The sequence below is a fragment of the Mesoplodon mirus genome (genome assembly GCF_964341445.2).
Source record: "Mesoplodon mirus genome assembly, chromosome: 6".
NCBI lineage: Eukaryota > Metazoa > Chordata > Mammalia > Artiodactyla > Ziphiidae > Mesoplodon > Mesoplodon mirus.
In genome coordinates this window covers 59,016,907-59,033,989 of record NC_138982.1, presented here as the reverse complement: position 1 = coordinate 59,033,989, position 17,083 = coordinate 59,016,907, and the positions used below count along the sequence as shown (strand labels likewise).

Genomic DNA, 17,083 nt, shown 5'->3' with positions numbered 1-17,083 from the left:
CATTACTTAAAAGTGACCTTTCTGGCATTTAAATCATCCAGCTTGTAAAAGAACAGCACACTAAAGCTATAAATGTAGACTCTCCATCACTTCAGCATAACCACAAACAAGGATTTCCAGACAAGTAGGAAAATTAATGCTAATCAAAACTTCCTGAGCACTTTTTTTTTTTTAAATTATATATTTTTGGCTGCGTTGGGTCTTTGCCGCTGTGTGTGGGCTCTCTCCAGTTGCGGCGAGCGGGGGCCACTCCTCGTCGCGATGCGTGGGCTTCTCACTGTGGTGGCCTCTCCCGTTGTGGAGCACAGGGTCCAGGTGCCTGGGCTTCAGTAGTTGTGGCTCGTGGGCTCTAGAGCACAGGCTCAGCAGTTGTGGAGCATGGGCCCAGTTGCTCCGCGGCATGTGGGATCCTCCCAGACCAGGGCTCGAACCCGTGTCCCCTGCTCTGGCAGGTGGGTTCTCAACCACTGTGCCACCAGGGAAGCCCAAAACTTCCTGAGCACTTTTTAATCAGGGGTAATGGTATAAATGGGTAGCCACATGGGGAAAAAAAAGGTAAAATTACATCTACTTCTCAAATTGTAAACCAGGATAAATTCTAAATAGAACAGAGACCTAAATTTTAAAAATAAAACCATACAAGCACTAGAAGAAAACATGAATGAATTCTTCTATAACCTGAAAAAAGGGAAAACTTTCCCAACCTTGACTCAAAAATTCTGAAACAATGAGGAAAAGATTAGGATTCAATTGCAGAAAAATAACACTTCAACAAGATAAAACAAAAAATACCATAAATATAAGGAAAAGATTCAAATTAAAAAGAAAATGTGCAACTTATATCATAGGCAAGAGTTTAATAGCCTTAATATAGAGCAAGCTTCTAAAAATAAAGAATAAGGGACTTCCCTGGTGGTCCAGTGGAAAGAATCCACCTTCCAACACAGGGGACGTGGGTTTGATCCCTGGTCGGGGAACTAAGATCCCACATGCCGCACGGCAACTAAGCTCGTGCACCACAACTACTGAGCTCATGCGCCTCACCTAGAGCCTGCGTGCCACAAACTACAGAGCCCACACGCTCTAGAGCCCACGCCACAACTAGAGAAAAGCCCGTGCACCACAACGAAGAGCCCACGTGCAGCACCTAAGAACTGACGCAGCCAAAAATAAATAACTTTGAAAAACAAAGAAAGAATAAAAAGACCAAGAATCCCATATACATCCTAGAGATATAAACAAGCAGCCCACAGAAAAAGAAATGCAAATGGTCTTTAACTTATTACACTCAACCTCACTCATAAGAGAAATGCAAATTAAACTATCCTGAAAACAGTGTCTTACCCATCAGACAAAAATACCCAAACTGGACGACAAAATCTGTTAGTGAGTCCATGGACATTTCCATATGTTGCTGGTGGGAAGGCCAGCAGGAGGGTAAAATGGTAAAACCCTCATGGAGGAAAATTTGGCAATATATAGTGAAATTATACATTCATTTATCTTTTGACCTAAGAGTCTCACTTCTGGAAATCCACTCCAAAGATCTGATGGCAACAATACGAAAAGGCATGTGCATGAGGCTTTTAACTGCAGCACTATTTATAGTAGCAAAAGCTTGGAAACAACTCAAATGCCCATCAGTGGAGAACTGGTTCCATAAAGTTCAGTACATCCACAGGGGAGTGATGACTCCACAATACTATTAAGTGAAACAAAAGTAATGTGGAGAAAAGTGAGTACAGTAAGCTATCATTTAACTAATGGTGCATATCTTTTTAAAAATGGATGGAGGATTCCCTGGTGGTGCAGTGGTTAAGAATCCATCTGCCAGTGCAGGGGACACGGGTTCGAGCCCTGGTTGGAGAAGATCTCACAGGCTGTGGAGCAACTAAGCCTGTGTGCCAAAACTACTGAGCCTGCGCTCTAGAGCCCGCGAGTCACAACTACTGAGCCTGCGCGCCACAACTACTGAAGCCTGCATGCCTAAAGCCCATGCTTCTCAACAAGAGAAGCCACCGCAATGAGAAGCCCGTGCACCGCAACGAAGAGTAGTCCCACTTGGCGCAACTAGAGAAAGCCCAGGCGCAGCAACAAAAAACCAACGCAGCCAAAAAAGCTAGAAAAAAAAAAAAAGACAGATAAACCAAAATATCCTTTTTAAATAGCTACCTGTAAGGGAAGGGATGAAACTGAATGGAGGGGACTAATACAGGAGCTAGACTTCTTTAAACATACTTGTTTTGGACTTTGGAAACTTGTAAATATTTTACAGAATTATAAAACATAAAAAGATTTTAAGCAAACTTTAAGAATCAAAAGAAAACTGAAATAAATGAACCCGTGTATCAAGTCTGTGCCATAGCCATGGAGAGATGAATCATCTCCAGTGACTTTAAAACACAGGACTTTGTTCATTCCTCGTGGATATACCGTCAGGACAAAAAGAACTGTGAAACAATCTTCAGCTGTAAAGTATTCTATTATAGGTAGTGACGCTGGTATTGCCGTTTTGAGACCATTATGTGTGGACTGTAAGGTAAAGCAAGCGAGTACTGGTGTTGGTGTCACTGAAAGTTTCAGCATGGAAAAAGGAAATATGTCTATGCAATAGATGAGGTAAAAACTGTCATCCTGAATTTGAACTGGAAGCATCAGTATAAACTCATTAAGTATACTGTCTTGAAAAACAAAAATGTATTTCCTTTCTCTGTCCACTGAATATGTCTAGAAACAATGATCAAACCAGTAGCAATGAGCCCCTCTGACACCTGGAACATGATCCAGAGCTCTTTAGAGAAATGGATGATTCCAGATCTGGGGAAGGAAATTTGGAAGAGCCTGGAACATGTTATCATGTCAGAAACCATGGAAGAAATAAAACACTACTGAGATCATGTCAAAAAAAAACCTCAGGAGCCAATTTGAAGAGGCTCTCATTGGTCAAAATGGAACCATTTGAGTCAATAAAAGTAATTACAATGGATTAGCACATACCAAATATTCAATACTTTTACACCATAGGTTCAGTATGACACTAAAATAAAACAAAACAAACAAAAAAACCAAAGAAACAAAACCCCTCATTGATCACCTTTAGAAGCAATCTGCTTGGAAATTAACTTGAAAAGTAATACATAAAAGAAAAGAAGCAAGCACTTATCCTATCTTTCTTATAGTTGTAGCTTGGGTTTGATGAGGGGCACTTCTTCTAGGGTATTTCAGCCCATAAATTTTAAAAGAATGATAGAGTATCACCATTTGGACACCTCTAGGGAAATAATGAACCTAGGCAGTGGTTTCAGTGGTACTAACGTGACAAAAGGAAATCAAACATCATACACTTCTTAACAGATGTGCACAATGACACCTATAAGTATTCTAGCCCCCCCAAAATCAAACTTCAATCTAATATTTGATCAAGCTTCTAGAACAAACTAGCAATTCACAGGAAACACAGTGGACAGAGGAATGTGTTAAATGACACTACTGAGGCTGGGAGGTGAGGAATTATGAAAATCCAGATTGTGGGAAATTCTACAGGGCAAATGACCCAGTTTGGTCAACAAATAAATTGGGAAAGGAAGAGGGAGAGAGGGAGAGAGAGAGACAGAAACAGAAAAACTCTAGATTAAAGAGCCATTATTTAATTACAACCCTGAATTGCACAATTAAAAAGTTATTTTGGGGGCTTCCCTGGTGGCGCAGTGGTTGAGAGTCCGCCTGCCGATGCAGGGGACACGGGTTCCTGCCCCGATCCGGGAAGATCCCACATGCCGCAGAGTGGCTGGGTCCGTGAGCCATGGCCGCTGAGCCTGCGCGTCTGGAGCCTGTGCTCCGCAACGGGAGAGGCCACAGCAGTGAGAGGCCCGGGTACCGCAAAAAAAAAAAAAAAGTTATTTGGGGAAATTTAAACACTGATTTGACAATGAATAATATAAGAAAATATTGTTAATTTGTTATAGGTGTGATAATGGTATGGTAGTTAGCTTTAAAGAGTCCTTATCTTTTAGATACTAAAGTTTAGAGAAACAAACAGAAGTTTATGGGTGAAATGATATGTTGGGAATTTGCTTTAAAATAATCTGGGGGTGTGGGGAGTAGATAGGAACACAGAGTAAATAAGTTTTCTCTTTCTCCGTAATAAATAAAAAGTTAAAAATAAATAAAAACAATAATGTTAAAAACAAGCCAATTTCCAGTTGATGCAGAGACCCTGTAAGGCAATCTGAGACTCTCTCAGCCCTTCAAAATAAAGTCAACTTCCAAACTGTGAAGTCACCTGCCCAGAATGCCTAGTCTGAGATTCTCTGAATTTCTGAAACTTACCATAGACTAACAAAATACTTCACTATAATCATTCATTTAAAATGTCAGATCATGACACTTCTCTGCTCAAGTCTCTCAGTAGCCCCTCATAGAACTCAAAAAAATAGCTGAAGCCCTTTCAGTGGTCTACAAGCTCTCCCTACTTGCCATCCCCTGTAGTAGCCAGCCTGAAGATGACCCCAATGATCTCCACCTCCTGGTATTTGAACTCTTATGTAATCCCCTCCCACTCTGTTCCAAGGTAGCCCTGTGTGATCAATAGAATAAAGCGGAAGTGATGGCATGTTATTTCTGAGATTAGGTTATAGACACTGCAGTTGCCACCTCGGTTGCTTTCTCTCTCTCCCGTGAATCACTCATTCTGGGTAAAAACCAGCTGCCATGTCATGAAGAGGTCCATGTAGAGCCCACCTGGCAAGGAACTCAATTTTCCTACCGACAACCTCGGGAGGGAGCTTAGAAGCTGATCCTTGAGCTCCAGTTAAGCCTAAAGGAAAGTTTTTCTTAAAGGGCCAGGTAGTAAATAGTTTAGTCCTTGCAGGTCATATGGTCCCTACTGCAAACTACTCAACTGTACCGTTGTACGCAAACAAAAAATAATGGGTATGGCTGTGTTCCAATAAAACTTTATTTACAAAAAGGGGCAGTGGTTTGTTAACTTTCGCATGACTGCAGCCGAGGCCCACAGCTTGACAGCGATATCATGAAACCCTGAAGGAGGACCACCCTGATAAAGAATCCTTAGATTCCTGATCCTCAGAAACTGTAAGTTGACTGTTTTAATCTGCTACGCTTGGCATAATGGAAATAACACACCTTCCCCTATCACCGCCCACCCCCCAACACACATACCCCTTCACCTTTCTAGTTTTACCTCATCCTTCTACTCTCCACCACACACTCAGCTCAGCCGCCTTTGTTGTTCCTTGAATGTAGCAGAGGCACTCCTGCCTCAGAGCCTTTGTTCTCTTATTGTGTATCTGGATGCTTCTCCCCCAGGTATCTAGTTGGATCCCCTAGCTCCTTCAGGTCTTTCCTCATTTGAGCCCTTCTCAGTAAAGCCTTTCCTGACCCTATAGACAAATTCAACATGCCTCCCTCCTTACATTCCTTGTCTCTGATTTTTCTTCATAACATTTACCACCATGTACCATACATTTTACTTTGTCTTCCTCCACTGGAGTATAAGCTTCACGAAGACAAATGTTTCTATTTTGTACTGCAGTATCCCCAATGCTAGCAAGCAGCTGCTCCCAACAAATTTGTTAAATGAATGCGCTTGTCTCAACTAACCTGCCAACTCCCTAAAGGCATGCATAGCTTACCTGGCATAGTGTACCCAGGTCCTGGCACACAACATCAAATGCTAAATTAACTGTGTTTCTGAAAGATTACTCTAGGGGAGAAATTAAGGAGGCAGCTGGTGTTTGCAACTCTTGATCCTCACTCTGCGCTCTCCATAGGCAGCTTCACCCATGCCCACTGTTTAGTACTACCCACGTGCACAAGACTAGCAGGTATCTTCACCTAGATCCTTCCTCTGAGCTCTAAACCTACGCTACATTCAACTTCATGCTTGACACCTTCTGGACCTCAAATTCAGCATGGCCTAAACCTACTCTTACCTTCTTCCAATGTTACCAAACTTGGCAAATGCCACCATCTAAGCCCACTGTACGTCACCCTTAACATTTCTCCCTTTCCACCAATGTCCATCACCAAGTCCCACAAATTTTATCCTCTGAAAAATCTCTAAAATCTACTTCTCCCATCTCCAACACCTCTTACCTACCATCATGGATACAGCCATAAGCCTCCTGTCTCCCTGCATCCAATGACTGCCACTGAAAACCATTTTCTTTAACGCAGACACTGATCTTTTTCAAAATGCTCATCTCAGTACACTCCACTTAAAATTCAGTAGCTTACCATTTCTCTCAAGATTAAAAGGAAGCATCAACTTCGGTCCTGCATGTGCTGGTTTCTGCTTACCTTTCCAGATTCTTCTCATAACCAATCATTCCATTCCAGATGCACTGGATGCCAACCAGATCCTCAATGTCCTGAGAATTTTACCTATGCTGTTCCCTCTGGCTGGAACACCCTTTTCTCTTTACCCAGAGATTACCTTTCCTGTTCTAGGTCAGCTAAAACACTTCCTCACTTTCCTTGACTGCATCAAATTCCTTTTTAAAACCCCTCTTCTTTGTTGTACTTTATATGATTATTTGGACAGTTTCCCTCACCATACCAGAAAACAGGCTGTTTTTTCTCCATTGCATCCACAATGCTCAACAGAGCAAGCACATAGTAGGATGTCGGTAACTATTGGTGAAAAACACAAACAATTCAAATGGGGCAGAGTTAGGGAGTTGCTGTGTAACATTGGTGAGTACTTAAAACAAGCCAAAACCAATTATATTCATCTGTACTAGGTCAGTATAGTCAAGACCTGGTAACATGACTCTACTGCTATCAGGACTCACAGCCCATGCCTGAGGTACTAATACCACTTTGGGACCAATGGAAAAGCAAATTTATATGGCTCCCATAATTCTCATTTACAATTTGGATTTTGACAAACCATGCTGCTTAGAGCTCTCAAAGGTTGCTTTACTTGGGAGAAAGGGTCTATCTACTAAAAAGTTTTAAGCAACAGAAGACCACCATTTTTAGCATGATCAAGAGGGGGGTTGAGAGGAGAGAGAAGATTCCAACTGGCTGAGTGAGTTATAATTCTTCAGACAAGGAACACAGAAACAGTGTAGTGGGCAAGATAATGAGTTCAGATTGGAAGGTTTTGAGTTTCTAGTGCCCACAAGGCATCTGGACAGAGACCTCTAATAGGCAAGCTGGTTTAGAGCAGTACTATGCTCAACTCACAGAGCCTTTAGGCTAATTAGGAAGTTGCTCCTTTGAAGCAAAGGGCAGGAGTGATTCAATATTGAGCACCTATGTTTAAGAACAGTTCTAGGCACTCAGGATCTCATTTATAAACTGCACAACGATATTTGAGACTGTCAAGAGAATTTAAATATTTTATTATATAAAGTTATACCCAAAATTGTGCTTCATTTTTTCACTATATACTTTAACTCAAGGACATTTGTAAAAGTAGTACACTTCAGAAATCCTGGAAGAAATTCCACTAGCTATAGGCTATTTAAATACTGCTTACAGAAAGTATTAAAAAAAAACAACAGGGCTTCCCTGGTGGCGCAGTGGCTGAGAGTCCGCCTGCCAATGCAGGGGACGTGAGTTCGTTCGATCTTCGTGTGGAAGATCCCACATGCCGCGGAGCGGCTGGGCCCATGAGCCATGGCCGCTGAGCCTGCGCTCCGCAACGGGAGGGGCCACAACAGTGAGAGGCCTGCAGTACCGCAAAAACAAAACAAACAAGAGTACAAATGAACTTATTTACAAAACAGAAGTAGAGTAACAGATGTAGAAAACAAACTTATGGTTACCAGGGGATAAAGGCGGGTGGGGTGGGGGGGCGTAAACTGGGAGATTGGGACTGACATGTACATACTACTATACATAAAACACATTAACTAGTAAGAACCTGCTGTAGAGCACAGGGAACTCTACTCTGTAATGGCCTATATGGGAAAAGAATCTTAGAAAAGGAGTACATGTATATAACTGATTCACTTTGCTGTATACCCAAAACCAACAAAACATTGTAAATCAACTATACTCCAATAAAAATATTTTTTAAAAGTATTAAAGGAAAGCCAGCACCATATAAATAGCATACACTTAAATCAAAGAGATGAATGCTTAACATACAGAGTAATGTTTTTTATTCACTGATAAACTAAAGGTCCATTTCAAGATGTTTCTCTTGTATACTTCATTTGTTTTGTTAGTAAGCAAAGCCCTGAAAGGGATGGCTTCATCTAGTCCTCAGACTCGGATCCATCTTCATCTTGACTAATCTGGAAGTAACGAAGTTCATAAGTCTCCTTGTCAGATGCAACCACACGAAGCCAATCACGAAGATTGTTCTTTTTAAGGTATTTCTTGGTAAGGTACTTCAAATACCTTTAAAATAAAAACATGAATTTCATAAAATACCTACTATGTAAAGGCTTATTATATAAAATATGCACTGTCATATTCATCTTCTGTGTTCCCAGTTCCAAAATATTTCCTTTCATTTGTATTAAGCATTGAGCAAGGTTGCTAGGGATATAAATATGGCAGCATCTCCACCCCAATTAAAATCAGTTCATGCCCTATCAAAACCCTTATTTCTCCCCTCCCCAAATAAACTTTATGCTTAAGAGCAGTAACAGTAGTTTCCTCTTCAGTCTTACTGCCACATTAGATTTTTTAAACGATATACGATCTCATTCTTCAAATGTTATGTACTAAAATGTCAACATTCTCTTCCCCACTATCAACCTCCCTAACCTTAATCCCACCTTGGATAAACAAGAGGCAGCCTGTCAACAGTGCTGAATCCAATTCACAAGTTTAAGATCATCCAGTCTTGCAACTAGCATATGGCTCAGTCCTTATAAAAAAGGACTGAGGGGTGGGATAGGGAGGCTGGGAGGGAGACGCAAAAGGGAGGGGATATGGAAACATATGTATATGTATAACTGATTAAATTTGTTATAAGGCAAAAAATTAAAATAAATAAATAAATAAAAAAATTAAAAAATTAAAAAAAAAGCTTACAGCACGGCCTAATTTCATCATTCCAGCCATTCTCACCATTTACATTTTACAGCAATCCTGAACTCCCAAGCATTCCTCTCAAGCCTCCCTGCCCTTTGTTAATGTTGCTCCCTGTTAGGAATACTTCATTCCACTGGCAATGCTAAGCTTATTCTGATTCTCTGCAAATTCTTGCTGTACCAATCTCTACCTTCAATGTAACAGTTACAGTACTGCATTTATAACAGTTATCTGCATGTCTACAAGATCCTTGAGGACAGATACTTCATCTCCAAATACCTAGTGATTAATTCATGACCACAGCTCACATGCACTGCTACCACCTTAATCCAAGCCACCATTTCCTACCACAATAGGCTCCTAAGTCTTCAGTTTCCACCATCAATCTTCCTCAGCCACAACAATCAATTCCTTAATTTGCATGGCTCACTACCGCATTTCATTTAGATGAAGCTTTCCCTGACCACTTTATACATCAACCTTCTTTATGCACTTACACAGCACTTATCAACTACTTAATATTGCATTTCATTACCTCTCTTCTCCACTAGAATTTAAGTTCCTTGGTAGTGGGTACTTAGTCTGCTTGGTTCACTGCTAGGCTACTCAGTCCTGCAAGAGTGCTGCCATGTATTATTTACTATTTGCCAAGTAAACTGAATGAACGAAAACTGGCTGCAAGATTAATGTTAAAGACTTCACCTTTGATTGGCTGCTTCTACTAGGCAACCAAAAAACTAAGAAAGTTGGGACACTACTCCCAAGTTACACAACAGACATGTTTCTTCAAACATATTCTAATATTAAAGCACCCAACATTGTTAAAAAAAAAAAAAAAAGACCATGGAAAACAAATACCAACCTTTTAGAGAACTGTTTCTCAGAAACAACTGTGATTTTATTCTTGAAGCGTTCAATGTGAACGACATTCCCAAGATTTCCAGTTTTTCCATTCACTTTAACCTTCTCCCGTAGAAACTGTTCCTATTTTAAAACAGAAAAAATGCCACACTAGGGAAGAAAACCCTAGATATTCACTAGGGAAGGTACCCTAGGAACAGAGCTTAGGTTAAAATCAAATATTACATACGCAATTCATTTTTAAGAACTCTACTACAATGATAAAAAACAAGCTGAATAGAGTGATACTTACAAAATTTCCAGAATCAAAAATTCCATCTTCTACTGGATGAGTAAGGTCCAAATTAAACTTCCAGGTTGACTTCTTAGGCTTCTTGTCTTTCTTCTACAGAAAGTTAATATAATTATGACTCTCTACAAGAATTTATTCACTTTATATACAAAATCAAAGATCTGTTCTCAGTGCAGTATTGTACAATGAGGCTATATACATGAAATGGTGCAAAATTCTAAAAAAATTCCTAAATACTTATCAGATATACCCTAACTTTTTTTTAACCAGGCTATGTGTAGGGGAGTACACTCATTAACTTGGTTAAAATCAAGTTTCATGAAATCCGATGGAAACTTCCCCTGTTCACCACATAAGTGCCTCACAAGTGCAAAACTCAAGAAAGCGCAGCAAAGTATATGCTGAGCTACTACTAGTTTCCTTCATCAGAAGATTCCAAAGAATCCTATTTTTTAAATGGAAAAGAATAAGAGAATCAATCTACTTTATACTACAAGTTAAAACTAGAAAATACCCACCTAGCTTGGTTTGAACCGCTAACTAGGCCCATTTTGTTCAAGTTATCAAGACTTAAGTTTTGTGGGCTTCTATTATTGATATTTTCCAGACCACAGATGTTCAATTTTAAATTACCAGGCACTACTTTATTACTGCCATCCCCACTGCAGATGGGGAAACAGGTAGTGTACCACCTAGTCCAAGCTCAGCTACATGCCAGAATAGGATATTCTGCCCACTAATGTGTAGGGAATTCAATCCTTAATGCTGTTACGGGTGAGGAAAAGGGAGGGGAGAGATACCTTTAATCTGGTTTTTAAAATTTATTTATTTATTTATTTATTGCGGTACGCGGGCCTCTCACTGTTGTGGCCTCTCCCGTTGAGGAGCACAGGCTCCGGACGCGCAGGCTCAGCGGCCATGGCTCACGGGCCCAGCCGCTCCGCGGCATGTGGGATCTTCCCAGACCGGGGCACGAACCCGTGTCCCCTGCATCGGCAGGCGGACTCTCAACCACTGCGCCACCAGGGAAGCCCTGGTTTTTTTTTTAAAAAACATGAATTACTTTTTCCATACCCAAAACTTTTAGGCCAATACCGCGGAATAAGGCTACACGTAAAATCCAACCAAATGGATACCAAGCACTAATGCCAGTTTGCTTTCTTAGTCAGTGGAATACTTTGTGCCAAAAAAATTTATCCAGAACTTGGGACTGGTAAAAGAAGACTAGGAACTGGCCTTGACTGGGCAATTTATACCTTTGTTGGGGCATCAGTTAACTTCGGAAAGGCAAATAATTTATCTGTGGGGAGAGATAAGCCCAGAGGGCTTCGGACATTATCTAGTTTCGTATTTAACCCAGCAATTTTACCCTAACATCAAATGTTCTTTGGACCGGGTTTAACGTATTACTGGTTCCCTTATTAATAAATAAAGTCTTTGAAGCATGTTCCTTTTCTATTTGCTTAAGAGTCGTGGCTTTCACCTTAAAAAAAAAAAACTCGTTATGAGATAATTTAGAAACTTCTTCCCCAACTTAGTTTTAAAGTTCTCTGAAACTTCTGCAACCGCGGCTATCCCGGGAGTTGAGTGTCTCGGGTCTCCCTCCGCCCTGGCAAGGCCATTCGACCGGGCCTGCCCGATTACCCACATTTGCTTCCTAGTGCAAATAAACAGGTTATCATCGGCGTTACCAGGTACGAGGGAGAAAAGAAATGGCCCAAATGCTGTCCCACTAGCCCCGTTCACCGTCGTGCCTCCTCCTTCCCTGCGCTCCCACGACCGCCCATCCTAACCCAATTCTGGGCCCAGCTCGAACTCCTCCAGACCACATGGCAGTTGCCAGGAGTCAGTAACTTATAATCTTAACATCCTGGTTGTGTTCCTGACCCAAGTCTCCATTTTTACCCTTCCTCGACCTAGAGTTTGACGCTCCCAGCTCGCCAGCTGCAAAAATCATCTACATAAGAGTAATATACCGGCGAGACCACCGTCACTCACCACCGCCATCTTGCACGCCGGCAGCGCGATCAGAGAGAAAACGGGGGCCGGCGGCACATATTTATACCAAAGCGTGCTGCGTCACGCGCCGAGAACGTAAGATCACCGCCTCCCGGAAGAGAACTTGGGAGGAGCGCGGAGGCCAGTAACCCAGGAAACCGGGGGCGTAGCCTGGAGGGCAGTAGGCAGTCACTTTTCCTCAGAGCGTCCACCAGCGACGGTAGCTGAAACCATTCACGATTTTACGCTGGTGACGACAAACGCTGGTTGACCACAGAGGTCTCTGCGGTTGCTTGCTGGGAGGCCGCTCCAGATGCACACACCCGAGGGATACAGGAAACATTTTTCACTAATCGCCTGGATCTTTTTTCCAATCAGGGCAAGGCAATGTCTCAGGTTCCTTTGGGATCTCCTGTCTTATATTGCAATTATAATCTTCCAGCAAAAAAAATTATTTCTGTATATATGTTTTTAAGTCTTGTTTTCTAAATGACTGTTGAGGGAAATCAGTGTTTCAGGGAGCCAAAACAAACTTGGTTCTTGAGGGGAAAAAAAAACCCCAAAACCAAAAAACAACCCAAAAAAACCTTTTAGCGAAGAATACATAGTGCTCACTTGTTCACACACTGTGTGTAATTTATTCTATTTTATAGGTTTTAGAGTTAATCCTAGGACTCCTGACTTTCATCCAAAATGCCTCGCAGTTAATACTCAAGGAATATTTGCTGAGACCTAACTACTAAAATGTAAAAGACACACTAGGATGGATGTGCAGTGGTGATAGTCTTGATGACAAAAGGAAAAAAGAAGTAGTTTTTGAGTTTTGAAGGATTGTAAGTTGACATCGTTTCAGAAAAGTGGCATGCCTCTCAACGTTTTGCGCTATTTTTTGGTGAGGTTAAACTGTCATGCGGGGGACCGGGGGTAGCAGTTGGGGTGGACTTTTGATGTTAATTTGGAGGGTGACCCTAGAAAGCGACAGCTGTGTATTTCCTTTATGACACTGATTAGTAATAGTGAGAACTATACTTAAATGAAGCATACAACGTGTAGGTTCTAAAAAGAGGTGTTGAATTCCTAGAAGAAATCCGTTTCAAGATTTTTTGCTTGTTTGCCTTAAGAACCACTATGACTTCATTTGTTTTCCAAACATTAAGGGGAAAGAAGAACCACTGGCATTTTCTCCTTGAGGGCTGCCCAGGCTGGAAAGCAGAAATGATCCTTGTACTATTGGATGTTTTGAAAATAAGCCATTAATTGAGGCACTTATTACTTTGTTGCTTGTTTTTGGCAGACTTCCATGTCATGACAAAAAATCCTTAAGAACTATTAAGCCATTTGTACAAAGTGGGTATTAAAAACAACATGTGTTTCAAAATAACTAGTAATCCCAAAATAACTATATTTACTTAAATATACTTCAGGATAAAGGAAAAGAATCCTAGAAAGAAGGCCTATGGGCCAAAAGAAATAGTGAGCAAAGAAAATGGCTAACTTGTGAGTGACTCTAAACAAACACCTACTGTATAAAAAAATAACATGTTTATTTTGTGGGCTTAGGGTGCTAGTAATGTTCTGTTTCTTGATCTTGGTGGTGGTTACATGAGTGTGTGTAGCTTGTGAAAATTCATCAAGCTGTAAATTTATAATCTGTGTGCTTTTCTATATATGTATATGTTACATTACAATTAAAAATGAGAATAGTTTAAATTACTGTATGCCCAATTAGAAGAAATGAATACTGAAAAATACAACTTAGAATTTACACAAGAAAAAATACACTATCTGATAGTCCTCTATCTTTTAACTAAATTGAATTTGTAATTAAAACCTTCCCATAAGAAAAACACCCAGATAGCTTCACCAGTGAATGCTACCACACATCTGAGGAAAAAATAATGCTAATTTTAACGGATACCTTTTATGCCCAAACTCACAGTTGGTCAGCTTCCCTTTTAATTCAGAAGAGGGGAGCATTTATCCACAGTTTCCTGTCCCCCATTGGTCAGTGGTTATACATGGGGTGTTAACTGCCTTGTACTTCCAGGTTGTACATGTGTAAATGAGTGTTAGTAGGGAGATTCCCACGCCTCTCCTCAGAGAAGCCATAGAGATAAAAGGTGAAAAATATATGGGGAGACACTGCCAAGTTACACCTGCCCCAAATTGCCGCTCCCTTCTTCTTTCTCTTGAGTGGACAGTTCAGAAGTACATTCTAGGGCTTCCCTGGTGGTGCAGTGGTTAAGAACCCACCTGCCAATTCAGGGGACACAGGTTCAAGCCCTGGTCCCGGAAGATCCCACATGCCGCGGAGCAACTAAGCCCGTGTGCCACAACTACTGTGTCTGCGCTCTGGAGCCCGTGAGCCACAACTACTGAAGCCCGCACAACCTAGAGCCCGTGCTCCACAACAGGCGAAGCCACCGCGATGAGAACCCCACGCACCGCAACGAAGAGTAGCCCCCGCTGCTCGCCGCAACTAGTGAAAGCTTGCGTTCAGCAACGAAGACCCAATGCAGCCAAAAAAAAAGAAGTGCATTGTACATCATTGCATGGAAGATCCCAGCAGAGGATTAAGCCTCACTTGTCCCCAGCACATTACTTTTTGCTTTTGCTCTTTCCCAGTTTCACACTTCCCAGTTCTTTATTTCTGTTACCTGGGATCATTTCCCCAAATAAACCAAATGTATGAAGGCTAAGACACCCATTTTACACAAACTCTTTCAGTCATCAACTTGTTTATATTAGTAGAAATATTTATCTTAATATACTATAATCACAGATATATTATTAATAAAACCATATCCAGCAATATGTTATGCAGCAAGTTGGGCCATTATTTGTAGTGGATATGCAATTGTATATATACAAAATTTAAAATAATCTACAGATAAATTATCAGAATTAATATGTGAATTTATCAGGATTGCTGGATACAAAGTTTAGGTATAAAAATCAATTGCAAATCTATAAACCAGCAATACATTAGAAGATGAAAAGTAAAGAAGATATTTTCAATAACATAAATATATAAAATACCTATTAAAAAATAAAAATGTACAAGACCTCTATGCAGAACTATAAAATATAATTGAGAAAAATGAAAGAAGACTAAATAAGTAGACATTCATTGTGCCTTGACTGGAAAAACCAATAAAATAAAGATGTCAATTCTCACCAAACTGAATTATAGGTTCAATGTGATCACAAACAATAGCTTAACAGATGTTTCTTGTTTCTTTCTTTCCTTCCTTCCTTCCTCCCTCCCTCCCTCCCTCCTTCCTCCTTCTCTCTCCTTTTCCCCTTCTTTCCATCCATCCATCTATCCATCCTTCCTTCCTTATCTCTTGAAACCAATTTGAAAATTTGTATGAAAACACAGATACCAAAATATACTTGAAGAAGGAAAAATAAAGTGGGAGGACTTGCTCTATAGATTAAGATTTATTTTAAGGCTACTATAATTAAAACAAATGGATATTGTTTCACGGTTAGATTTGCAGACCAATAGAATAGAGAGCCCAGAAATAAGCACACACAAATGTGTGTTTTTGCCATTTATGACAAAATGGCACTTAAGAACAGTGGGGAAAAAGTTCTCACAACCATCATTTTTTTTCTAATTATTTTTCTAATATGCAAATCCATGTACACCTGTAAAAACATAAAACTTGGCGGTCAACGTAAAACTTTAAAATCCACACTACTATTTTGTACTGGAAAGGTTATAGATATTTTAATGAATGTTTATAATAGTCTAATAAACATTTATCCTTGTAAGTACCAATATGTATTTTGAACCACACACACACACACACACAATATTATGACATTTATGCAAACAGGCCCTGAACAGAGTTTTCTGTCATGGTGCATTTGTATTTCATACATCTGCTTTTCCTGCAGCTTTGTGTCTGTACTGGGTTTGTGCATCACACAAAATATCTTACAGGATCAGATGGTGTACCTCAGTCTTACAGCGTTCTCTTTTGGAAGACCTCAGGACTGTTAACATCACAAAGGATCACACTGTAACATAGAAAGTAGACAGTATCTGCATATCTGAAATTTACTTATTATTAAGACTCACTTTATTTGCTAGAAGCTGATTTATGAAACTGGAATCTGAAAATTTCCCTTTATCCAAACCTTCCAGTATTCAATGTTATCACCATTCAAGCATTGTATTAAAAAAAAAAAGATTTTGTATATGTAGCAAAAATACCATTTCATAGTTTTTATTATGGAATTGTTTCTTTCTGCGCCATGTGCTACAAAATGGAGCATGTTGAGTGTCATAAGGCATTGCACTACCCATCTCCAAAACAATATCCTCAAATGACATTGCAGACAAACAGTCCTATGGAAGTAAACTGCACAGCTTTGACAAAGGATGTGCTATAGCCCTTCTGTGCAAACAACAGTCAGGTGCTGAGGAAAACTTATTACTACTGAAGAATATTGCTTCTAACTCCTCCAACTTAAGAATGTTCTTCGTTAGATACTCATAAATGAAAGTTAAGGGTATCAGGCAGGGGAAATAGGAACTGAAGTCGCTGCTTGCACTTTTCTTTACTAATTTGATAGGAAAGCATTAAAACCTATGATTAAAAAAATGTATACTTGCTTCAGTTCATCTCTTGTCTCAGTATGTATTTAGAAAAACCTAAGTAATTTTTAAATTATTTTTAACAATTGCAGTTTCAGAAGTAAGATTTTCTCGTTACACAGTGCCACAGGAATTCTGAGTAGTTGATCAGCCTTTAAAATGAGAGCAAGTATCTTTTTCATTGCTTAATTTTATTACTTGTCATTTTTAGCTTAGTCATTCACCTGTTTGTGTCCATTTGGAGTATTTCCATTTTTCACTACTATAGACAATGCTTGAGGAACTTTTAAATAACAAAATTATTA

General features: G+C 40.1%; 1 protein-coding gene across 1 annotated transcript; it reads right to left on the bottom strand.

The window, feature by feature from the left end:
• Window positions 1-8,118: 8,118 nt before the first annotated feature.
• RPL22L1 (ribosomal protein L22 like 1) lies at window positions 8,119-12,222 on the bottom strand. The gene is made up of 4 exons (XM_082624556.1): window positions 12,170-12,222; window positions 10,172-10,264; window positions 9,881-10,002; window positions 8,119-8,376 (listed from the first exon to the last, which is right to left on the bottom strand). The coding sequence occupies exons 1-4, from the start codon at window positions 12,176-12,178 to the stop codon at window positions 8,232-8,234; spliced, it is 369 nt and encodes a 122-aa protein (XP_082480682.1). The 5' UTR covers window positions 12,179-12,222; the 3' UTR covers window positions 8,119-8,231.
• Between the last annotated feature and the right edge of the window lie 4,861 nt (window positions 12,223-17,083).

Coding starts and splice junctions, on each gene's coding strand:
- RPL22L1 (XM_082624556.1), bottom strand. Junction 10,003..10,171: donor TTTTTGATTCTGGAAATTTT/GTAAGTATCACT, acceptor GTTTTAAAATAG/GAACAGTTTCTACGGGAGAA. Junction 8,377..9,880: donor GAGAAACAGTTCTCTAAAAG/GTTGGTATTTGT, acceptor TTTATTTTAAAG/GTATTTGAAGTACCTTACCA.